At 39.1% G+C, this 26,340-nt stretch overlaps 1 protein-coding gene across 3 annotated transcripts in view; it reads left to right on the forward strand.

Moving 5' to 3' along the window:
- Window positions 1-26,340, forward strand: part of Aftph (aftiphilin) — a 58,130-nt gene that overhangs the window by 26,637 nt on the left and 5,153 nt on the right. For 2 of the 3 annotated variants that reach the window (XM_021210868.1, XM_029545095.1), the window contains 7 exons: window positions 4,602-4,753; window positions 7,157-7,283; window positions 8,350-8,406; window positions 12,824-12,946; window positions 18,084-18,144; window positions 19,625-19,705; window positions 23,993-24,116. In XM_021210868.1, coding sequence (XP_021066527.1) covers window positions 4,602-4,753; window positions 7,157-7,283; window positions 8,350-8,406; window positions 12,824-12,946; window positions 18,084-18,144; window positions 19,625-19,705; window positions 23,993-24,116 — 725 coding nt within the window. The remainder of the gene's footprint in view (window positions 1-4,601; window positions 4,754-7,156; window positions 7,284-8,349; window positions 8,407-12,823; window positions 12,947-18,083; window positions 18,145-19,624; window positions 19,706-23,992; window positions 24,117-26,340) is intronic. The other variant, XM_021210869.1, reaches the window with a different exon arrangement.

Consider the following 26,340-nt stretch of genomic DNA (forward strand, 5'->3'; position numbering starts at 1 on the left):
TCTAGCCTTGAATGTGATAATTTTAATGCTCAAAGTTTAATGGTTAAAAAATGCTTGTTGGTTTAAGTAGTGTCTGATCATAGTATCTTAAAAAAATCAACTTCTTGGGGAAAATATCTGATCACAACGAAGCTATTCTTTTTGGTAGTTTTTCTTTTCTTCTGAGTATATTGGTTATATTCTTATGATCTGGAGAGTTGGCTCTGCAATTAAGAACATAGTTATGGGCTGGTGAGATGGCTCAGTGGGTAAGAGCACCCGACTGCTCTTCCGAAGGTCCAGAGTTCAAATCCCAGCAAACACATGGTGGCTCACAACAATCCGTAACAAGATCTGACGCCCTCTTCTGGAGTGTCTGAAGACAGCTACAGTGTACTTACATATAATAAATAAATAAAATAAATCTTAAAAAAAAAAAAAAAGAACATAGTTAGACTTGCATAGGATCCAAGTTCGATTCCCAGCACCTACATGGTGGCTTACAACTGTCACTTACAACTCCAGTACCAGGATCTCTAACTCCCTTTTCTGACCCCAGGGGTCACCAGGCACACACATGGGTCACTTACATACATGTAAGCAAATGCTAATACACATAAAATAATAAAAGTTCATTTTAAAGTTAAATATTTTAAACATATCTACTGTATGCTTTGTACACTTTGTGTTTTGTAATACAGTAAAGACAACTAAAAATAAGTCATCCACTGATATCCAAAGTTTAGAATATACAAGGAGTAACCTCCTCAAAAAAAGATTGTAAACCAGGCGTGGTGGTACACACCTTTAATCCCCGCACTCGGGAGGCAGAGGCAGGGGAGTTTTTGAGTTCGAGGCCAGCCTGGTCTACAAAGTGAGTTCCAGGACAGCCAGGGCTACACAGAGAAACCCTGTCTCGAAAAAAAAAAATTTTTTTTTAAACAAAAGACTCTCTTAAGAGTAGACACTTCCTTTAATCCCAGCACTGAGAAGGCGAGGCAGACTTATCTCTGTGAGTTCAAGGCCAGCCTGGTCCAGAGTATGTTCCTGAACATCCAAGACTGATACATAGAGAAATCCTGTCTCAAGAAAACAAGAAAAGGGGGAAGGGGTGGAACAAGGGGAACGTACTTAAAAGCTAACTTCTGATTCTTGGCCGAAGATACAGAATAGTTGGATTTAATTTATTGCTACATTTTTAAGTGATTGGAATTATTAGGTTGAGCCAAGTGATTTTTATTATGCTTTAGAATATTAAATAGGGGTAGAAAGCATCAATGGTGAGCAGTGGGCTTAGCTTTGACTGTTTCCCTTTAGTATGTTTCTGTTATGTGAATCTTCTGTATACTAACAGTAACTGATACAAATTGCCACTCTGACTGGCACTGAGTACCAAAAGTAGTTAATAGTCTCTTTCTTTTTTTTTTTTTTTTTTTTTAAAGATTTATTTTATTTATTTATTATATGTAAGTACACTGTAGCTGTCTTCAGATACTCCAGAAGAGGGCGTCAGATCTTGTTACGGATGGTTATGGGCCACCATGTGGTTGCTGGGATTTGAACTCCAGACCTTTGGAAGAGCAGTCGGGTGCTCTTACCCACTGAGCCATCTCACCAGCCCCCAATAGTCTCTTTCTTCATCTAGTCTGTGGGGGCCGGCCCTGAGGTCTCTAGATTATACTTGCAGAAGCTGAGTCTTAGTGCCTGGTGTGTAGCCCCCTCTGTGTGTGTCAGCACAATCATGTCAGCACTGTGGTACTGCAGACATGCGGCTTTGTACTGTCAACAACCTTGGTTTCATAGATAGTTGGAAATATATTCTTTTAAGAGTAAAAGCCCTGTAGTGGCACATGCCTTTAATTTTAGTACACAGAGGCAGAGGTAGTGTGGCAAGGTAGGGAGTGTCTCTTAAGTTCGAGCTCAGCCTGTTCCACATACCAGACTAGCAAAGTTACACAATAAGACTCTTTAAAAAAAAAGTAAATGTCACACAAATTTAATGTAATCAAAACCTTTAACTCTCTTAGCTGTTCTTTTTGTTGTTATTGTTGCTGTTGTTGCATCGAGCTCTTTCCCTGTGGCTGATGCCGTCAGCTATTTGATATTTATTTATTGCTCCAGGTAATGGCCCATGGGACGAATCTGTCCTTTACTTCTTGCTTTTGTACATAAGTTTTTCTATAGCCCACACATACTTGCTTTTTTAGAGATGAGCTACAAAGCCTGAAGTATCTATACTGTTCTCTGTTGAAAAGGTTGCTAACCTTGTGTTGCCTCGTTTAACAAAAGATTGGAAGCAAGTGTGTTTTATGTCTAATTCTAAAGATATGTTAAACTCAGTTTTAACTTTTTTTTATGTAGCTTATATCACTTGTAGGGAAATGCTGAAGAAAAAGGAAAAAAACAAAAACAAAAACAAAAAATGAGCCAGGCAGTGGTGACGCATGCTTTTAATCCCAGGACTTGGGAGGCAGAGGCAGGCGGATTTCTGAGTTCGAAGCCAGTCTGGTCTACAGAGTGAGTTCCAGGACAGCCAGAGCTACACAGAGAAACCCTGTCTTGGGGAAAAAAACAAAAACAAAACACATAAAACCTGAAGTAATTAGGCTAATGGAATTTCCTTCTCTCAAATACACTGCAGTCATTTGAGCACTTGTTCATGGTAACACTAGTATGCTTAAAACCTGTGTTATGTATAGTAATGCTTAGCCAGTTGAATTTAGGATTCCTGTTTTCTTCTGGTAACAGGTTGAGTTTTTTCTCCCTTCACTTTAATAAGATTATAAAGATGATACAGTAAAGATTTAATTTTCAGGTAAATAAAATGTGGTCCTAGGTGAGTTTTATTTACCTTCCCTGCCCAGGAGGGAAGTGCTCATCAGGATTCCAATTAGATAGTTACCTGATCTCCTTCAAAGTCATGGCTGTCCCTTCCCCTTGTTGAAGTCAGTCACTGCTGGGTCCCCTTGACACGCTCAAGTTTCAAGAGCCTGGGGATCTGAAGTCTACCTGCCCTTTGCTTTAGGGTTCATAATTGAAAGTGAGACTTTTTCTCATCTCACATGACTATAATGAGGGTGTCAGAGAACTTTGGCAGAGATAGCAAAGGAGTACCTTGAGACTAATTATAATGTGATGAGGGCCTGCTCGAGCGCAGCTTCCAAAAGGGAAGTTTGGGCTTGGAAAATGGGATTATGGAAATTATGCCTTTGTGTTTCTTCTTCCAGTTACTGACTACTTCAGAGGAGAAATCAAGTGTTGGCTTGTTTGTGTCAATTACGAGGAAGAAATATTGTGGTATTTTTCTGTTATCAATTTTAGTAGTACATTTACTCTTCCAACAGGCTTTAACTTATAACAGTTTGTATTTCTACTTGATGTTTAAACAATAAATTGTACTCAGTTTTAAAATATCTTACATGTATATGAAAACAATTAGGACAATGGGAATAACATAGTCAATAAATACAGTGACCCCCCCTCCAAAAAGCATTATTATTCAAGAAGTTTGAATTAATAATAATAGAAAAACTCAAAATGCCAAGTAAATTTATCTGTTTATGGTGAAAAATACTCTAGTAAATACGTAGGCTTTACCTCAAGGTAAGTAGAGAAATGAGATTTATTAAAGATAATATAGAATGTCAAAATGATGAAGAGCTGGTGAATTTCTTATTAGTAAAAATTGAGATGCTCAGGCCAGCAGGATGGCTTTGTGCGTGAAAGTGCTTGCTGCCAAGCCAGAAGAGCTTAGTTTAATTCCTGGGACCCATCTCCCAATAGTTGGCCTCTCACCTCCAGGTTCCCACCACAGCATACCCACCACCACTACACAGGGAATAAATACATGTAAAAATGTAAGATGTGTGCATGTTAATACAGGTGCCCAAGAAGTCCAGAGCTGGAGTTGTGAGTGCCCTGATGTGGGTGTGGGAACTGAACCCCAGCCTCTGGAAGAGCAGCAAGTGCTCTTAATGACTTCAGTCCCCCAATTGTTTTTTTGTTTGTTTGTTCGTTTGTTTGTTTTCTAATTGAGACCCTCTTTCTTACTGTGTTCTGCATTTGTTGCAGCAGCGAAATTTCAAAAAGGCTTTCATAATTAAGTGTTTATGTCAAGAAAAACAATTCTCATTAGCCATGGGTAGTCTACATCTACCTTTCTGTGCTTACTGTGCTGCCTGGGTCATGGAGAAAAGATAAACAGTGCCTGAGGGTTTTATTGTTGGGCTTTGTTTTTATTTTGGGGGATTTTGTTGTTGTTGTTGGGTTTTGAGGGGGTAGGGGAGCATTGGTTTGTTTGGCTTTTGGAAGATTATTCAGACTTGGAAGTTACTATCTTTACTACACGACAGAGTAATGGCTTTTCCTCTGTAGAACTCTGTAACAGACTAAGACACTACATAGAAAGCACCAGTGGGTGCTTACCACCTGTTGCAGCAACAACGTGACTACTTAATCAGTTAGCGGAGTTGTTGACACTATTTTCTGTACTTGAGTGGTGATTTCCTTCCGTGTGTGTGTGTGTGTGTGTGTGTGTGTGTGTGTGTGTGTGTGTGTTGAGATCATTAAAACTGAGTCATCATTAAAACTGAAGAAAGTGAACTTTTTGGGGGTTGATTCAGACAGCTTTACTCAACCGGTTGGAGAGAATTTTCGAAGCCTGTTTTCCTTCTGTATTTGTCCCTGATGTGGAAGAGGAGGTTACTTCCCTGAAGCACTTGCTGGAAACAAACAGCTCACCAGTAAAAACAAGAGAGGCCTTAGCTGAACGTGGGTAAGTAGAAACTTGTTCTTAGAGAACTGTGACTGTTAGTTTCAGTTGTTATTATTTGTAAAGCTATCTCAACAGTACTGTTTTAAAATACTATAATTATAGACTAATCGTGTAAAAAGACTTAAGGGGAAAATCCCTGTTTCTCTACTTCTGAGATGTTTCTTTTGATGTCTTTAAATCAACTTTTGAATCAGCCTGTTATGTCACCTCTCCACTACCTAGTGTGATAAACAACTTGGGGTATATTCAGACAGTGCCTGACTATCTGACTATATAGCCCAGGCTGCACTCAAACTCAAGAGTCCCCAAGTGCTGAGATTACACATGTGTCACACATTTGACTTAACTGACAGTGTAGACCTGCTTTTCTCACCAGCTCTATATACATATATCTTACCTTCTGATAAAATCTTGTATTTTCCTTTTAACTGTATAAATGCTAAATACACACTTGTTTTTTTTTATACAGTGTCTTCCTACTTATGCAAGACGAGCGTCCCTAATTTGGCAATCCATTCTTGGAAGTGCTATAACATGTAAAACTTGTGGGAGCTGGGTAGAGGTGTAGAGCAGTTGTAGATCACCTGCTGATATGCTTGTGCAAGGGGTTTAATTTCCAGCACTGAAAAAGGAAGGGGTTGACTTTTTTTTAATCTATACATTTTTGAACATTGACATGATATTCAAAAAGTTTATAATTTTGGAGCATTTCAGATGCCCAACTGATAAAGTCTATACAGATATTCCAAACTCTAAACCAGTCTGAAACCTAACACCCTTCTGCCCCCAGGCACTTCACGTAGTCGCTGTCTTATTTTCTAACATCTCTCTCTGCCCCCTAAGAGCTAGTTACACAATTTTTCTTGATCAGACTTTACCTATCAGGCTGTTACCCCCCTTGGCCTCTTTATAACTGTCACCTTAAGGCTTCCCGTGCACATGACGTGTTCTACTATATTCTGTTAATATAGATGTATGTGTACGTTGTTGTTACTGAAGTTTTACAATGAACTGCCTTGATGTGAGTCTTTCCATTCATTACACTGATAGATTGTTCTTCAGAAGCAAACACTTCTTTATTGTTTTGCCTTTACAACTGCTATTTCTCCTTGGCCTCTGTGTCCCTTTTCTAGGTTCCTACAAATTATTTGATTTTTGAAGTCATTCCATTTCTGGCCGGTCTTTTTATACTTTCTCATTCTTGCCTCTGGAAGTATCCTTCCCTTCTCAAGTGTTTCCTCTCTTCCTTATCTAAGTCCCGTATAACTTGTTTGTTTCTCTTTATGGCCAAAGTATTTCTTGTACAGGCTTCCACTTGTCTTGATTCCATTCAAGATTGAGATTGTTTTTTGTCTTTTTCTTCTTGTTTAGTGATTTCTAATGAAAAGGGGATGGGGAGGGGTGAGGGAACAAGGTGTACAAATCCCTTTCCAAGAGATTTAACCTAAGGAAATAATATGCCATACACAATAAACTACTAAAAGATGGCCATTACCAGCCTAATAATATTAACCAACTAGTAAAGGCATCTTACTGAGGGCTGTAGGTTGTAGCCTAATAATATTAACCAACTAGTAAAGGCATCTTACTGAGAGCTGTAGGCTGTAGCCCACCTGAGCTGCATAGTGAGACTTGTTTCACACCACAAAAATAATAAACACCCAAATATTGAGTAACTAGTAAATTAAAATGGTGGATGCCAAGTGATTTTTTTTTTCTTTTAAATGTTAATTTTTTGAAATACTGTCTCATGTATAACAGGCTAACCTGGAACTTACTGTGTAGCCAAGCCTGAGTTTGAACTTCTGATCCTCTTTCTCCTGAGTCCTGGGATCGTAGACCTGCACCACCATGCCAAGTTACTGAGTGCTGGGGATGTAACCCAGGGATTTGCAAGGCAGAATTCAACCCCAGCTATAGCCCCAGCCCTTAAATGTTGGGGTTTGTTTGTTTTTACAATAAAAAAAGAACAAGCTGGAGAGATGGCTCAGCAGTTAAGAGCACTGACTGCTCTTGCAAAGGGCCTAGGTTCAGCTCCCAGAACCAAAATAGTAGCTCACAGCTGACCATAACTCCAGGTTCAGGGCATGTGACACCCTCTTCTAACCTTTGAAGGTTTGGGGCACATATGTGGTACATATCCATACCCACATGCAGACAAAACACTAGACATATAAAATAAATAATCTTTTTTTTTTTAAACAGGCTAGTTCCTGGACTGTATGCCTTCATATAAATTTAGCTTACCTTTCTAATGATCTTTATTGCACTGAGATAACAGTTGATACAGATAGGTTAGATATGATATTCACTACAGTGCACAGTGTATCATCAATGTACTGAAGGTGAAGTTTATGGTGAAGGGGCTGGAGTAACCTGTTGTCTTCTTTGTGGCCTTTACAGTGAGTTGAGGGGTGTGTGGACCGAACTGCAGGACATCCATGATGCACATGGTTTGCGGTACCAGTGGGGTGGCTCCCATAGCAACAAGAAGCTTTTGTGCTCCTTGGGAATAGACACTCGAAACATTGTGAGTTTGTTAGAATCTTTGAAAATTCTTTAATAAACCTGTATAGGGTTTTTTTGTTTTTTGTTTTTGTTTTTTAGATTTATTTATTTATTATATGTAAGTACACTGTAGCTGTCTTCAGACACTCCAGAAGAGGGCATCAGATCTTGTTACGCATAGTTGTGAGCCACCATGTGGTTGCTAGGATTTGAACTCAGGACCTTTGGAAGAACAGTTGGTGCTCTTGACCTCTGAGCCATCTCTCCAGCCCACCTGTATGGTTTTTAAATTTACTGTTTTCCTGTTTACACTGTGATTATCTAGCTCTACAAAAAAGGATTGGCTTAAACGTTAACTTGTTTTGATTAGGCAATTTTAAGACATCATAATGAGCCAGGAGGTCGTGGCACACGCCTTTAATCCCAGCACTTGGGAGGTAGAGGCAGGCGGATTTCTGAGTTCGAGGCCAGCCTGGTCTACAGAGTGAGTTCCAGGACAGCCAGGGCTATACAGAGAAACCCTGTCTACAAAACAAAACAAAACAAAAAGATATCATAATGTTCCTCTGAAGTTAGTGCTTCTCAACCTTCCTAATGCTGCAACCCTGTAATACAGTTCCTCAGGTGGTGACCTGCCATAACATTACTTTCATTGCTTCTTCATAACTGTAACTTTGTTACTGTTATGAATCATAATGTAAATATCTGTGTTTTCTGATAGTCTTAGGTGACAACTGTAAAAGAGTTGTTCAACTCCAAAGGGATCATGACCCACAGGTTGAGAACCACAGCTCTAAGTACTTATTTTTGAAAATTTTTGTTTTCCCTTAACTATAAAATGAAAAATTGGACTGAGTTACATATATATATACACGTGTGTATGTATGTACACATGTATGTATGTACACATTGTGTGTATATATATATGCACACATGTATTATGTACATATGAGCCATATTTAAAGCTTAGCTTATTGAGTTCATTATTCACAGTATAATAGAACATCATAAGCATACGAGAAACAATTTTATTGTATGACAGACAAATCATTCTCTAAATACATGTTCTTCCTCCCTAATGTACATAGCTATTCACTGGCAATAAGAAGCAGCCTGTTATAGTGCCCATGTATGCAGCAGGATTGGTAAGTACAGAATATTTATTGCATTTATTTTATAAAATCATCTTATATAGCATGACAAAAAAACAAAGTAGTTGTTTATCTGGAGACATGGTCTTTCTATGTATAAACCCAGCTGGCACAGGACACTCCATGTAGAACAGTCTGGACTTTACTTACAGAGATTTGCCTGCCTGAGTTTGCCTCCTGGATGCTAAAATTGAAGGTGTGTATCACTACTCTTGCCAGAAAGTGTGCTTTAAGAAGCATTTCAGGACTGGGTATGACGCTTCTACCTGTTAGCTGACCTCTTGGAGGGCTGAGGCAGAGTATGGCCACAAGTTTGAGGCTAGCCAGGACACATAAGTTCTGAACTGGCTTGACTAACACAAAACTCTGGTGCATGAGAAGCCTTGAGTTTGGTTCTCAATGGCCACAGCTCACAGCCACCTAGAATGCCAGTTTCAAGAGATTCAATAACCTGTTCTGGCCTCCATGGGAACCTGTGCTTACGTGTACATACATACATGCACACATGTGTAAATTTTGTTTTTAAAAATGTTTAAATTTATCTGGGTGGTGGTGACACATGCCTTTTATCCCAGCACTGGGGAGGCAGAGGCAGACAGATCTCAGAGTTGAAGGACAGCCTGGTCTACAGAATGAGTCTCAAGACAGCCAATGCTGTCTCAAAAACACAAAAAGAACAGTTTAGATGTTACGTGGGTGTGTGGGTGTGTGTGCCACATGCATGTTTGGTGCTCACAGAGCTCAGAATAGATCATCAGATCTGCTGGGATTGGAGCTACAGGTGGGTGCTGGACACTGAATCTGGGTCCTCTACAAGAGCAAGACTTAACTACTGAGCAGTCTCTTCAACCCCTCTAAATATTTTAAAGATTTGGTGTTGTGATCTTAGGGGTACATATTTATGTAATATTTGTAATTATATATCCTTCATGTCTTTACATGAGACATTTTTTATATTCCATTACAGATCATGTGTTGTTTTAAATGGAAGATTATTTTTATGTTTAACTCTTTCTAAAATATACTGTTGATGGATTTTCTTTCTAAACTTTCTTGCATGTGTATGTAATGTGTGTATGCAAGTATATAGGTAAGACACGTGTATCTGTGTTTGTGCATGTGCATGTGGAGACCTGAAGTTGATAATCAGGTATCCTCAATTGCCCTCCCCCTAACATACAAAGGCAGAGTCTCTTACTTGAACCCAGAATTCACTAATTTAACTAATGTAGCTAGCTAGTTTGCTCCAAGGCTCTGTCTCTGCCTCCCGATTAAAGGTGCTGGGATTAAAGACATGCCTCCCCATCTGCTCACGTAACATGGATGCTGGGGATCTGAACTCTGTTCTCACCCATCTAAGGCAAGCACTAAAGCTGAGCCATCTTCCCAGCCTGTTTTTTTCTAAATTTTTAAGAAGAAAAATGGAAGATAAAATGTCTGGCATCTTAGAGATATGTTTAATTCAGTTATTAATTTTAAATAAAACAACATTGAGACTGTGGATGTCCACAGGAGCATGAAAATACCAAATTAGAATATATGGAAATAAGCCAGGACCTTACAATTTCCATTAATATTGTTAATGTGATTTTTTTTTTCCCCAGATATTCTGGGTAGTTTTAGCAAATGGGCATTTTTCGTTCTCTTCTTTAACAAGATTCAGTCACATTTTGCCTCTTGTGGGGAGTGGGTCTACACATGTGGTCAAGGGGAGGACACTGGTGTCCTTATTCCTTTGAGGCAGATTGCTCACTGGGGTTATAGGCATGCATGGACAGCTGTCTGCACCCATCTTTTAGGTGCATCCTGAGGACTTGAACTCGGGGCTTCAGGCTTGCACAGCACACACAGCTATCTTCCAGCCTCTGAGTCACATTATAAAGTTTGGTGTTGGTGGGTGAATTATTGCTAAATGAAAATGTCCTCTCTGTTAAGCTAAAATCTCATGTTATTATAAGGAGTAAATTGAACTTAAGGGGAAAATGTGGTTAAAAACTCAAGAAAGCTAAGTGTGGTGGTGCAGACCTATAATTCCAGCACTAAGGAAGTGAAAGCAGGAGGACCAGGAGGTAGTGAGCTCAAGCTCATCCTTCTCTCACAGCTAGTTCAATTCAGACTGGGCTACATGAAACCCTGTCTCAATGAAAAAATAAAGTAAGCAATTGTAAAATTGCTTATATGTGCCTGTAAAGTACAACTTGGTGTTTATTTGTTTGTGTGTTTATCTACAGTTTATTTTCTGTGAGTAGGCCCTAATTTTATTGCCATGAAACTGGAACTTTATGATTTTTTTCAGTTTGTTGAATTTTCTGTGCCTGAGGTTTTGGTTTTGTTTTGTTTTGTTTTTTTTTTAATCAGTTGCTGCTCAGTTACTTACCTTGTATTGTATGCTTCTCTGTTCTAGATAGATACAGTCCAGAACTTTCCTTTAACTTATTGGTTATTTGGATTTCTTTTTTTCTCAAACAGTAGGACTCCAGAGGTTGTTGTATAGTCTCTTGGTCTAAGTTGGACTTATAGTAACTTGGTAAGCTCGCCAGCAGTACCTTCTTGATGCACATTAGCTGGCTTTAAGGAGTTGGTGGTAAAACTTACACTTCATTTTTGAACTTTATTGCCTATAATAATAAAAAAACTTCCTGCTTTTAAGGTTTTAAAACACTAAATTTATTTAATGAACATAAATAGATTTATGGGTGGGTAGTGGAATTGTAGCAAGTGTCACCATGCCTCCCTTTTTTACTTGAATAAACAGTGATCTAAGTAAGGCCCCACATGCTTGCCAGGCCAGTACTTTTCCCAGTGATTGCCTCTGATACAAAGCTTAACTCTACCTCTATTTCTTGTGTGGTGCATCTCATATGGAAGACTGCACCTGAAGTAGTCATTTAAGTTTCTGCTTCTCCAACTTGATCAGAATCATTTGGAAGATTTAAGACACAGATTTCTGTGGGTGGGGTTTGGTGGCCCATACCTTTAAAATCAGTACTAGGGAGGTGATCTCTAAACTCAAGGCCAGCCAGCCTAATCTACAGAATGAGCTACAGGACAGCGTGGGGTGCCCAGAGTAAATTCTGTCTCAAAAAGAAGAAGAAAGAAGAAACAAAAATCAAAAAGAAACACCATCTTAAGCTTTTTTATAATCCGAGGCAGAGCTTGAGAATTTATACATTTGATCAGGTTTTAGGTGCTGTTGCTTGGCAACCACAACTTGGGCACCGCTGGTTTAAATCGTAGTTCAAATTAAGAAATTTGGCTGATACTAATAATTACCAAATATATTTTCTTTTATAAAAGCACATAAAGCCTATTATAATGTACATGTTATAGCACGTTGACCATGAGCTTATTTTCATCTTTCTACTGCATAGAAGGAAACCTGGTGCCACATGTATTAATATTAGAAATTGGGTCTGCTGGGGAGAAGAGGGATCCAGTGTGTAAATTGCTTTTTATTAGTTTCTACCTCTGTGGGAGTAGGGAGTCTCCTAGAAGGCAGTTTTAGAAATGTACAGATTTTGAGATTACTGGTTAGTAGCTTTGATCTCATACACACATGCACACATAGAGTTAAAAGTGATTTTCGTATGAAGTATAAACCAGTACATATTTAAGAGCTCATCAGGTTGTTTGGTTTTGTTTGGCTGGTCTCCAGACGATGTAAGCATAAGCACCTTACTCTGGACCTCAGCTGTGGTTTATCTGTGTCAAAGCCCTGCTGCTTTGTGCTGTTAACCTGAGTTAGCCATTTCCATGTTTGGTAGAACCTTGATACCAAATGATTTGTTTGTTTGTTTCCATATCAATCTACAATATTTTCATTTTTTACTTTAAAAAAGTATGTTTGAATTGTTTCAGATCCAGTGGAGTACATACAGTGTCTTGCCCTCTGAAGTGGCTGTCTGTCTATACTTTCTTTGCCAGACCCAGAATCTAAGTACTGAGACACCAGCTCAGATTTAAACATATTAAATTCACACTAAAAGACATATGCTTTCAACATACCACTGTTAGAAATATTGCCTTTTCATATAACATTAGTGTCTTAAGTAGCATAAAATAAAATAATAATGAAAATGGAAGATTTGGGACTGGAGAGATAGCTCAGAGGTTAAGAGCACTGACTGTTCTTCCAAAGGTCATGAGTTCAATTCATAGCAACCACATGGTGGCTCACAACCATCTGTAATTGGATCTGATGCCCTTTCTGGTGTGTCAAGGACAGTGTGGTCATATACATAAAATAAATAATTAATTTTTTTAAAAAAATGGAAGATTTGACTTCAAAACATTTTATTCTAAAATAATCTTTTATATATATTATTTGAATTTTTTCTTTTCTCTTACATTGCCATTATTATAAGCTTTATGTTGATCCATTTCCAATTAATGACTAATATATCTTTTTCAGGGAATGTTAGAGCCCACCAAGGAACCATTAAAACCACTATCTGCTGCAGAAAAAATTGCTTCTATTGGTCAGACAACCATTATGACACCAGAAATAAACGCGTGTACATCTGATCCATTCCAGGTAAACTATCCATATGTATGTAAGTGATTATGCATTTATATGGACACATAATCACACATGCTGGTTTATTTTCCTTAATATGTCTTTCATTTTATATTCGTAAAACTTGAAAATGGACGTTTTTGATTGTCATTTAACATTCTTAGGCTACAATGAACAAATTATCTGTAATTTTCAAAAATAAGAAGATAAAATACAAAACAAGACTTATTATTAGTAAATTTTTAAACCAGTCCAAGTCACAGTCTTAGTTTTTAAGATTATAAATACTGGCACAAATATAGTAAGTGCCAGATTTTCAAACACTAGAAAACACTACATTTGTACTAACGCTTACAAGTTATATCTAACAAATGTATGTTTGGACAGTTCTTCCCAAAATATATTCTATATCAGTAGCCCACTAAAGCATTGTTCCAGGGTAAAGTAAGTTTGGGGAAAATATTATACCCTCACAACCACCCTTGGAGATTCACAACACACATTCAGTACCCCTGAGCCCTGCAGTAAATGCTGCTATTTAATTTTAATTTCTCTCTCAGATTTGTTTGACCACAGGCCGTTTTGCGGGTTCAGGGGAGGAGATCATACTTGTGTGGAGGTAGTGTTCTGAAGAACATACTGTAGAAAATGATGTATAAATAAACATAGGTCCAGCCCTTTCAAGTGTGTTTGAAGAAACATCTGTTTTTACTATGATATGCCACTGTGGGTTTTGTTGTGATTTGGGTTTTTTGAAACAGGGCTTCTTTTTGTAGTCCTGGCTGGTTGTCTTGGAACTTGCTTTGTAGACCAATCTGTCCTCAAACTTAGAGGTCCTCCTGAGTGCTGGGAGTAAGGTGTGCACACACACACACCCCCAGGCATTGTGGTTTATTCTGGGCACAAGGTAAATTAAACTTCATTTCCAAGCCAGAGCACTGCAGGCTTGGTGTTAGCAGGTGCCAGGCTGTCATGCGTCCTGCCTGGCTCTGAGGGTGGTTGGGCAGTGTGCCTCGTCTCCTTTCCCTGCCCTCATGCTGCACTCGTAGCCTACTCTGTGGCCTACATCATTGGCCACAGCACACTTCCTGGCGCGTCACCATCCTCATCCCTACAGTGGTAGCTGCTTTGCCATACTTACTGGAAACGGAGCTTCCATTTTCAATACTGAGACAGTTGAGTGTTAGCCTTTCCTCTTTGCTCTTTCCTTTTCTGTACAGCATCCCCATAACTACTGCCTGTTTCATTGGTTAGCTGTTGCTTGTCATTTTGCCTCTACATCTTAGAAGCATCTATCTTCTAGTCATGACCTTATACCATGTTATATTCTTAAATAGCTTAATTCAGACTTAACCAAAAGCAGATGACCAAATGAAATACATGTATTTTAATTTAGAATTTTGTGCTGAGTCGCTAACTGCCGGCCAGATTGCACAACCATTGCTTGGCTCCATACCTATGGTAAAGGTTGACAGAAGCACCTGACTGCGTTATAGGTTTTCTTCGTATAAAGCGGTGTCTCACGTAGTCATTAGCGTGCCGTGTGTAATACCTATGCACTTCCTTGGTTCATAGAGTAACCCTGTTGCATCTTGTGGTGGTTGTGCTTTTCAGATGAATAACCATAGCCTGTAATGATGGAAGTCTGCAAATTATATCAGGGTATGCCTGTTCAGTCCCTTCTGTCTTTCCACTCACTCCCCACCCACCCCCAGAACAATGTACCACACATTCCTTGTGTGTTTTCATTTTCAGCATCACTGAACAGCACTGTCAAGCAAACCACAGTTGCATAAGGCCTTGTCAGTTCCATACCCTGTTCCAGTGTAAACACTTGTTTTATGGTTGGGGTTTCCCCTCTCAACCTGAGCAGCATATGGCAGTTCTGCGACCATTGCTTCTCTTGTTAAGGGATTTTAAAACTTGGGAGTCAAGTGTACTGACACACCTGTAATTCCAGCACTTGGGAGACTGAGGCAGGTAAATATTGAGTTCAAGGAAAGAGGGAGATTAATAATTAATTATACCCAGAGGGTATGAAATTCAATAGATCAGAAATAAAACCAAACAAAAGGTAAAAGTCTTGGAGGGGACGCCAGGGTTGGTTTTTTGTTGTTGTTTTGTTTTGTTGCAGAGGATGGGTGTGTTGAACTCATGTTTCATTATATATAAGCAAGTCAGACTGATAGTTATCCACCCCGTCATCAGTAGCAGCTTTAGCCTCTTGATGGAGCTATTTTAGTTGTGAATCCGAGTTCAGGGATGATTAACTTATACCCATTTCAATAAGAAACCATACTTGGAAAGGTTAATGACGTGCCCAAAGTTGTGAATCAGTGGATCAGCAGGACTGGAATGAGGGCTCCTTTCTCCAGCCTCCGTGTTTCTGTTGTTTCTTCAGTCTGGTTTCTCTAGTGCTTCTGTCTCTGCAGGAATCATTCATTGCACGTTACATATAAAGCTGTTGCAAAGGCTTTTCTCCATTGGTTTCTCTTTGGGTTCCTTCACTTGTGAAGTCATTCTAGCTCACCACCTTGTTAAAGCGTTGTTTTTCATCTTCCTCATTTCCACTAAATGTTGATTCATACTTAGTGGCTCATTATCATAATTTTGGTTGTTCTCAAGATGTCATAGACATCCATAAATAGCCAAAATTCCAGCAAATCAATGAAATATTTCTAATTATCCAGTTCATTGATATCACTTACATAAATGTTTACAAAAGAGCCACTTGTCCAGAAATAATGTTATTGTATAGACCTAGGTTCTTCTTTGTTGAACATAACCACTAAAGGTTTCTCTTTTCCAAAAATGGAGTAAGTTAGATCTGCCCAGGTGTGTTTGCTCTACAATTAGCTTTAAAAAAAAAAAAAAAGATTTTTTTTCTCTAAGTTTTTATTAATCTTCAGGTAGGTTATAAACCAGGGTTTCCCTAGAATTATTTTTAACTTATATGAAATTATTAGATATCCATGGTATTACAAAGATAGAACAAAGAAAAGACCTGTGTGTCCACCTATGTAGCCTTTGGCTACCGTTCATATAATTACAATAGATATAAGGTACAGTCAGGAATAAGACACCGATTCATTTATATGTAGTTATAGATCCCTTAGTCACAGGTGTGGATGCAGGTAACCACCCCACAGTCAACATACAAAACTCCTCACTCACCACAGACCTCCCTTAGGAACTAAGGATTGAACGCAGGTCGGGAGCTAGTGCACAGCACAGACACAACAGAGACACTGCATGGCTATACTCGCTCCCATCCACCCTCCACCCCAGGCATCTCCTGATGCTGGCCTTTTACTTGGGTTTATACTTCCTCCTCAGCTCCAAGCTGGACAGGCTAAACTTGATTTTTATTAGTCTGCCTGTCCCTATTTTACGAAAACATTATAATATTGCCTCCAAAGAACTAATTCATGTTCCTGTCCTACAGGTAATAGTGTCTTTACCCAGAAAGAAAGTAAGTATAATGTTGTGACAGTGCCTTCCGCACAGGGAAGCATGGCTAGCAGTGCCAACGACATTCTAGGAAATAAGCAACAGTGTGTTGGTGTTTAAATGCCTGGTAGAGCACAAGTTATTTCCACACATGTTGTCAGCATAGCCACCAAAAGAGAAAACAAAAACTTCTTAACGTGAGGAACATTTGCCAGCTACCTTCTACTCACTGTTTACTGTTGTTCAGTTTATATTATGAAATTGAAAACGCTAGAGTAGTAATCACTTATAATAAGTGCATTATTTCATAAATCTCCCAAGGTATGGTTGTGCATGCTATGATTGCACTTGGAGGACTGAAGAGGAGGAGTGTGAATTTAAAAACCAGTCTGTCTTTACATAGTTAGTTTAAGGCCAGCCTGAGCAACTGAATAAGACTCTGCCTCAAAATGAAAAAGAAAAAAAAAAGTGATTTCATATAATTTCTAAGTCAGAGAACTTGACTACAATAAATGCCTGACCTGTTGTGGGGCATATACCTACATCTGTTGAGTAGCCTTAAGCACGAGGACCACAGGTTTGAAACTGTCGTGAGAAGTTTAGCAGGACCTTGTCTCAAAAATATATTAATTGGGCCAGAGATATGGCTCAGTGGGTTAAAAATACTTGCCTTTGTGCACGCATCTAGACCTAAGTTTGAATCTCCCACACTCAAATAAAAGGGGGTATGTCATTCTGAGGTTGTAACCCCGGTGCTATGCAGGACAGAGACTGGAGGATCCTGGGCCTTGCTGATTGGCAGCCTAGCTCCAATTCAGTGAGAGACTAGAGAAGTAAGGTAGAGGATGTCCAGTGTCTTCCTCCGGTCATAACACAGTCTCACACACACACACACTCACAATCTGGTTTTTTTTTTTTTTCTCTTTCTCTCTGTCTCCTTCCCTCTCCTCCCTCCCTTTTCCTTATACACATGCGCGCGAGCACGCTTTAAATTACATATCTGAAATTGAACACATTAAAAATGACATTCCATCCAGTCATGGTGGCACAGGCCTTTGTTCCCAGCACTCAGGAGGCAGAGGAAGGTAAATGTCTGCGTTTGAGGCCAGCCTGGTCTATAGAGTGAGTACCAGGCCAGCTGTACTCCAGAACTACGTAGGAAGACCTTGTCTCAAAAACAGACCAAAAATAGTGCATCCTATTTTTTGGTGCACAGTTTCTTTCCTTTTGAAATCAGGAAACTTGTAAAGAACTAGAGACCTTGGACGTTGTTCCTTCTTGTTCTATGTGTCATGAGACCAGCTAAGTTAGTAAAGATCATCTATAACTAGTTATTTAGTAGTTACTCTCATTTTAGATGTCACTTTCAATGTAGTTCCTTCTCTGTCATGTTGTATTTTATGTTAAAGGTAATCACTAAGTCAAAAAAAGTCTGTTTTAAATCCTCTTCTTGAAATTTAACAGTTTAAAACATAATATCAATAAGCATACTGTTTATAAGTTTTCCAATTTCAGCTTGTTAATATTTGCAAATAACCTGAAATTGTAGTTAACCAAAATTTGTTAATAGGTACATTGTTGCATCATGGTCTTGTTGTACTTTTGAGGGAGTTGCTTTGTTTTAAGAAATCTTTATGTTGCTGCTACCTATACTGATTAATTTTGATTGTTTTGTTTTTGTTTTTTGTTTTGGTTTCAACTCTAGGAGTCTCTCCCACCTGTCCAGTTTGACTGGAGTAGCAGCGGCCTTACTAACCCTTTAGATGGTACGTCTCTCCGTAGAGCCTCTAGCACCAGGGCTAGAGCTAGGAAAGCTACACAGTTCAGACAGACTTCTCTCTGCTGACTTCCTTTTTTGTTTGAACATAACTTCTTATTCTTATCTTTGGAAATTCAGGCTTTCTTTCTAAATAGCAATTGCTCAAGATATCAGCCATTAATGTTATCAGCAATATTAATGCTCAAGTAATGGTAGTAAGAATAAGGTAAAGTTTTAGTTTCTTTATCTTAAGTCAAAATTAGATAGTTTAAATGATATTTTAGCTAGGACCAATTTATTTGAATGTTTTATAGCTTTACTTTGTGAAATTTTCTTGGATACACAGTCTTGTGGCTAGTGGTTGCTCCAAAGCATAAAGCACAATTATTCACTTAACCAAAACCAGTGTGCAAATAGATCCATATTATTGACTTAATGTAGTTTTCAGACTCAGTAGCATTTTATAGAGTACTTATATGCAAATGGAAGATGAATGATTTTCATGATTATTTTTAAACTTATCTCCAAATGCTAACAGAGCAGTTCCAGAAATCAGTGAATTTTCTTATGACTTTCAAACTCTAAAAGGGGAGTAACTTATGCAAGTACCGTAGGGTCTTTAATATACAGTGCTAGTGTTCCAGTCCATGCTGGGGCTTTTCCATGGACCCTGATTTATAATTGCTTCGTAAGTAGTTCAGCCACTGTCTAGAACACTGTCACTGTCATCTCAGTGGTACTTCCCATGCCATTGCCTGAGACACTCTTACCAGCTTTTCCTGAGAGCTGGGATCCTAGGATACCTGGAAACCATCAATTGAATGTCCTGCTGAAGGAAAGCCTGGATGTACCTTTCGCTGTTGTCTGGTGTCTTAGTCAAATCATCATGCTCTTTATTAACAATTTCTTTAAAAATGTATACTATTTGTGATTACTATTGCAGAGTTAAAGGGGAACAGTACAGCTTGTTCATCAGGGTAGGGCAGTTACTACATCTATATTATGTTATTTTAAAGAAGTTAATGTATTGGTGCATGTCCTGAAACTCACAACTTTGTCGTTCTTTTGAAAAGCATTCATTAGAAACCAGAAATTGCTCATAGAAACTAACATGAAAGATGGGGCATGTAGTGATTTGATGCTGGGTTAAGATTAAGTATTGTTTCCCTTTAACTAGTGTGCCTTCTCTGGTCTTTCTGATACTTTTCAGTTTGGATTGAAAGAACTGACTTCTAACTAAAACCTAACAAAGTGTTACATTATTTACATTGTACACAAGGAAATCTACATTGAGTTAAATTGTTACTTTAGTTATGAAAACCTAATGCTGTACACATTGTTTTAATGTTGATTTTTAAAATGTGTAATGACTACTAATTATAACCTGCATGTTCAAGTGTGTGTCTTACCCCTTTTCACACGTAACCCCTCCTCCCTTGGCTTACCTTCTGTGTGGCTGCCCACCAACACGGTCACTGAATTCCAAGCTAGTGGAGGTTCCACTCTTCTGAACCTTGATTTCTTTGGGCCCGTGGATGACAGTAGCTCTAGCAGCAGCACAATCCCAGGTCAGCAGAGCGCTCAACCATAGTTGTGATTACTAAAGCATGGCAACATTTGACTTTCCTATAAACAAGGGAGCAGGTAGACAGCGTTCTCCCCGCCTCCCCTTCTGACAGCCGATTGCAAGAAACTACTTACACAAAATACAGTTGTAAGGAAAGTTTCTCAGAGGGTTATATTCAGAGCTGAAAGCAGTTTCTGCAATAATATGACCCTAATGGCTTTAGACAGCTAAGGATGTTTTGGTTTTCACCCGCTCTAACTGGAAAATGTATTTATATGCTTATTTTTGAAAGCATATTCTATAAAGCCATTTGAAAATAGCACTAGTGAGATAAGAACGTTTTAGTACACAAAGATGGCTTCATATTATAGTGTCTATAATAATGTAACTTTTACAAGTTCTAACATTTTAATTAGTTCTTATTAGTGCTGCTAAATACAAAATTGAATAAAAAATGTTGGAATCTAGCATGTAGTTATATAATCCCATATTTTAAAAAATTACTATTTTTATGTAGCTTTTATATAGAAAGCATACTGTTAGCCTCCATGGAGAATAAAAAATGTTAACAAAAGTTAGTAGTAGAAAGTAATTGCTATGAACCTAACAGCTAAAAACTAAGCTTACTAGTATCTGTTAATGTTCTGCCCTAGTTCATTGACCAAAGGACTAATGTACTTTGTCATTTTCTAACCGAATAAAAGATCAAAATTATAATGGCATTTTAATGTTTACATTTTATTGAATATGATTTTAATGAATCCCTGTCATCTCAAAGTTGTGACCTGGTCATCACTGATGACCAGACAGCTGCTGGGGTAAATGCTAACCCCAGGACGCATACTGAGGATCCCCTTCTGTGCTCACTGGTGGCCAGTTCTGTAGCTAGACCGGGTTCCTGAGAATTGGGGGGTGTTTTGTTTGGGGTAAGTCTGTTAGGTAAGGTTTATCAGCCACAAATATGAAGAAAGAACAAGGTCAGCTAAGGGCAATCCTTCCCCAGGATGCCCTTCTCTTATACCCAGCTAGGTAAACCCCTTCTGCCACAGCGAAGGCCCGCAGATCTCAGGTGGGATGGATAGATTTCTCAAATCTAAGCTCCTGGTTTTCATTTCATTGTTGTCAGAATTCTTGAGAGTATAGGAAAAGGTCTGTATTTGGTCTTTCTACTTACATAAATTTGATACTTTACTACTTAAAGTTCTACTAAGAATATCTGACTTATGGAACAGCCTGGAGGAGCTCAAATTTCATATTTACTAGAGATAAAGGGGGAAACTGAGATTTATCCGAGTTTTCTCTTGGCTAAATTTAATCAGTCTGCATTATAATGAAAAAGAGTTCACTTTTTCTTTTGGCTGCGGAAAGTTTGGATTAGATTTCAAATGTGTTTATAGTTTAAATTTGTTTAAAAAGCGTTGATAGGAGCACAAATAACCTGGTTGCTTAAAGAAGTGCCGAGATTGTAGCCGGGCGTGGTGGCGCACGCCTTTGATCCTAGCACTCAGGAGGCAGAGGCAGGTGGATTTCTGAGTTCGAGGCCAGCCTGGTCTACACAGAGTTCCAGGACAGCCAGGGCTACACAGAGAAACCCTGTCTCGGAAAAAAAAAAAAAAAGAAGTGCCGAGATGGCCTGATAATTGGGCTCAGGGTATAGCTGCAAGACTGGGAAGGTTCAGGCTGCAGTGGACGTGCACACAGCATGGCCCAGTGCAGTCTCTGCCCTGGGAAACCTTTAAACTCTGGGTTGTCGTCAGTATGCTCTAGCTGCTGTGTAAATCTGCTTACAGTGGATTTGCCTTGGCTTTCTTTGGGTTTCATTAAAACTTCCCCCAGCTTCAGGTACCAACCCCTTCTTTAGTGTTTAGTTTTACCACTTATTTGTCCTTTTTTTAACTTGTTTATGGGAAAGTCATTTTTTCTTAGCTTGCTGTTAACTATTGTGTGTGTGATTTTTTTTTTTTTTTAGGAGGTTGGCATAAAATTTGGCTTGCTACTTTAATTGTGTAATTAAGCTGTGCCTCATTAAGGTTCTGCTTTTTAAAAAAAAATTACATTAAAAAACTCTCTGTAGTTTATAGTAAATAATTGGCTTGTTTCTGAAAAACGTTAACTATAATTGTTAGAGATCTCAGTCATTTTTTGGTTTGGGGGCAGTTTATGGAGGGGAGGAGTGTTGTGTGGGGTAGAAGGAGGTTTTCTTCTGTCATTGTCAGTGCTGTTGTTTTCAATCTGCCATTTCCTGCTTGGCAGCTGAGTGTCCAGTGCTGGATAAACTGCTGTTGCCACTCAGGATGCAGTTGTTCTGCCTGGTACACAGGTCTCACCTTGACTGTGAGCACTTGGAAGCTCACCTTAAACAGCGGAAGAGAGAAAGGAACAGTTTTGGCTTGTTGCTCTTTATATACACTTTTAAATTTTTATACATTTTAACTTTGGCCTGTATGCTTATTGTAGAAAAACAGGTTTTTAAAGTATGTCCTGAAAGTGTACATTAATGAGCTATTAAGAGGAGTCAATGTGCACCTTCCTCCTTGTTGAACTCAGTAACTTTGGAAGCTATTGCTTGTTTGATTTCTATAACATCTGAGATCCATCTGTGCTCATCGAAGAATTGGTTCAGAAAGGAGAGAACTTGTTCATGAGTTTATTATACTTTTTACTTACTCTCATAGGCTTTTCTTAGAAAATAAAATTGAACCAAGTACAGCCATGCACACTTGTAGTCCCAACTAGGGCAGGAGGGTCACCTGACCCTCAGTAGGTGGAGACCAGCCAGAGTGATGTTGGAATTCCCTGCCCCAAAGAAGAAAGAAAAGAAATACTGGAGAAGCTATTAAGCATTTTTTGTAAATGGATGCTTAACTATATATAGCCCCGCCTTAGCTTCCTTCCTGCTCCTCTCTCTCGCTGACTACCCTAGCTGCAGGCCGGCAGGTTTACATCAGGTACACATGGGTACCGGGTCCTGGGGATGAGCGTCCTCGTTTCTCCCAGAGTAGTGCTCTCAGCCACTCCACCTCTTACCTGAAGACATGTAGTCAGTTTTTAGTATTAAATTGATGCTTTAAATAATTGTGCATCTCTTTAGTCATGGCTAAGATAACCAAATTACCAAATCACTTTCTATATTAGCAACTTTATATTACTCTCCAAATCTCTGACGTGAAGAAAAATACCCAAGTCTTTAAAAAAGAGGTTTGGTTTTTTTTTTTTGATGAGATCAGAGCAAGGTTCAAAATTAGGTTCATTAGCCAGTTTAAAAATTGAGGATATGGAGCTGGAGAAAGTGGTTAAAAGCACTGCCCACTCCTCCAAAGGCCCTGGGATCAGTCCCCAGCACCCACACAGCAGCTCATAGCAGGGATCCAAACACCTTCACACAAACATACATGCAGACAAAACACCAATACACATAGAAATAAATATTTTTTAAAAATGAGAATGTTGGAGGTCGGGTGTGGTAACTCATACCTGTAATCCCAACACTCAGGAAGCTGAGGCAGGAGAATTGTCATGAGTCAAAGCCAATGTAGGCAACAGAGTAAGACCTTGTCTTGAAATAAGATAAAATAAAAATTTTTGAGAATATCATAGCATGCTCCTATTTATAAACACTATGTGTCAGAAATGAATACAAAACTGACTGATAGAAATTCTTGAAGCATTTGAAAGGCATCAGCTACATACAACATTTATTTCAAAATGGGATTTTTATGTATTGCTTTTATAGATACTTCAAAGCCTACCACTTAATAAAGAAAAACATGAGGCTAGCTAATTGGCTCTGTGGTTAAGAACACAAGCTTCTCTTGCAAAAGACCTGGGTTCTATTCCCAACACCTACATGGTGGCTCACAACTGTCTGTGACTCCAGTTCCAGGGACTCCGACAGCCCTTCTGGCCTCCTTGGGCCATAGGCATGCATACGATGTGCATACATAAATGCAGACAGATGCGCATAAACAATAAAAATAGATAGCTTAGTGGATAAATGTGCCCGCTGTCCAAGTTGGTAACCTGAGTTCAATCCCCAGAAACCCTGTAGGGTGGGAGGTTAGAACCAGCTACACAGAGTTATCTGGCATCCCCCACTTGTAGCATGTGTGCCCTCGTGTAGCATGCTGAGTAATGACTGCTCACGTGCATAAGAGCAGCACTTGATCTGACAATGACAGTGAGTAGTGCTTATGCAGACTCACACGTGAATAGAGTATTGCTGTTGCATCTTGTCGCTCGCTATGACCCATGCAGCTTGCCCTCACTCACTGTCATTCTGTGCTGTAAGGTGTGGATCCAGAGTTGTATGAGTTAACAACTGCTAAGCTGGAGACCTCCACCTCAGGCCTCAGAGTGACTGATGCGTTTGCGAAGCTCATGTCTACAGTGGAAAAGACAAGCACGTCAACCAGGTGAGTGAACCTGAACTTAGCCCTGACTCTGTATTCTGGTTTAAATGACCACAAGCAAAGTATACAAGAGGTAGTGTGTGTGTGCTGAGCTGACTTTGTGTCTTAAAGCCTAGAGAATGTCAAATGGATGTTTAATGATGAACTTTGTTGGAAAAGACTGACAGATGACGTTTTCTTCTCCCCACCCCCATAGAAGATGATTCTAATTAAGTATTGATGCTGATGCCACTGGGAACATCCCTATCCTTTCATAATTATGGAGAAAAGCATTTTCCAGAACCAGTTTCATTCTCCTGGGGTCACACAAGCCTCTGTGTTCACTTTGAAGCTAAGACAGAGTAAAGATTTTTTTAATATTCAGAACTTTTGCTACTGTGCACCTAACTTGAGCTATCATGAACTTCTTTACCAAACTTATGGAGCCTCTCAAGAGACAGTTATCTTCTGCTGTCAGAGTCAGCGGCAAGGAATGTCATGTGGACCTTGTACTTAGGGTTTAACGCAGTTAAGTAACCCGTGCTTTGACAAGTTAAACACAGGTAAGCCACTTCCTAGTAGAAGGTGGTTCAGACAGGTCATCACTAGTGCCAGGGCAGGAGCTGATTGGTCAGCTGTCTTCTCTGCTTCTCAAATTATCATCATCCATCTGTATCTTCAAGAGGGATGTATATGTGTCAGTTGCCCACTTTGGGAATTTTAGAATTCCCTATTGAATAACAGGCACCATTTAGATTTATCTTTAAAGTTAATTCTTTTATAAAAACATCTTTTTTCTATTGTTTTTTAACTTAAACAAGAATGATTGCAATCTCTTTGTGTTGTTTGTTGTTTTGTTTTTGAGACAAGCTGTCATGAAACTTGTTATATAGGCCAGGCTGGCCTTGAACTTAGAACCAACTGCCTGTGTCTCCCAAATGATGGGATTAAAGGTGTGTGCCACCATGCCATCATGACTTAAAGGATTGTTGTGTCTTTTACTTTACTCCCTACAGGTGTCATTCTGCAGACACTAATAATTTTTAAAGACTGCTGCTGTTACTCATTTGATGGCTGTAGATGCCTTTAACCATTCCAGGAAATAGATTTGGAGCATGTAGGTCCTTGTGTCCACAAATGTACTCCATTGCTGTCATCGCCCTTCATTGGGCCCTGACACTGCCGGCCCTCTGCTGGCACCGCGGTTGTGGGAGTTATGCTGCTACTTTCTGAGCCAGTCCTACTGCTTCTTACCTTTCCCTGTAGTTCCACCTCTTAACCAGTCATGAGAGTTCCTCTGTTGTGCCAGTAGGAGGAGCTCTACTCCACTTTGTTAGTCCTGTGCCTTCATTTTTTTAAGGCTCCTAGACAGACTTACTGCCCAACCTGTCACTACTGAACTTCATATTCTTCTGAAATAAGAGAATACATTAAAATCGCATCACACATCTAGGAGGGAAGCTGTAGCTGCCAGAGAGAGTCTCTGTGATAATTATGTGACCTTTTTGCTGTTAGGACCCTAGAGAAAAAGCCCAGAGCCTTGCAGACTCTAGACTCTACTACTGGGCTATTTTCTCAGACCCATTTGAACATTTAAAATGAAGTAAGTTTAAAAAAAGCTACCAACTTTGGGGTTCATTTGGAAGAAGGTTCTGTTTGAAAATAATGAGAAAAATACCCACATCTTAATATTAGAATTTAAAGTTATAAAATATCACCAGAGGAGTTGGAGGTGGTGGTGTTTTTTGTTTTTGTTTTGCAGAAGCAGATGTTGTTCTTTGCTTTTTTAATTTCTCCTTTTTTTCCCCCAATCAAACCAAAAGCCTCATGCATGCTAGGCAGATGTTTACAGCAGAGTTCCAGCCCTAACACTGTGTGAGCGATTCTAAAGACAGGCGCACAGTATGATTCCAAAAAGCTTTCTAGTGTAGTGATCTGTAGGATTTATTTCTTTTCAAGTAAATGTTAACAAAATTGTCTTGGCTCTTGACAGTAGTACATCAAAGGTAGAGTGGAAAGCTTTATGAAGAGCTAGCGGATAAAAAAGGGTTAAAGCGGTAGTTGCAGTGGATATACTGATGAAGCCTGTAATTTCAGCACTCAGAAAGCTGAGACAGGAGGAGCACTTGAGACCAGCCAAGGCCACAAAGCAAAGCTCTGTCTCTGAGAGTGAAGAAACTGTAGTTGGGTTAGGGGAGGAAATTTGACATGGAATACTCCTTTCTTTTTCCATTTCTAAAATCGTGTT

Source organism: Mus pahari, chromosome 13 (assembly GCF_900095145.1).
Source record: "Mus pahari chromosome 13, PAHARI_EIJ_v1.1, whole genome shotgun sequence".
NCBI classification, from domain to species: domain Eukaryota; kingdom Metazoa; phylum Chordata; class Mammalia; order Rodentia; family Muridae; genus Mus; species Mus pahari.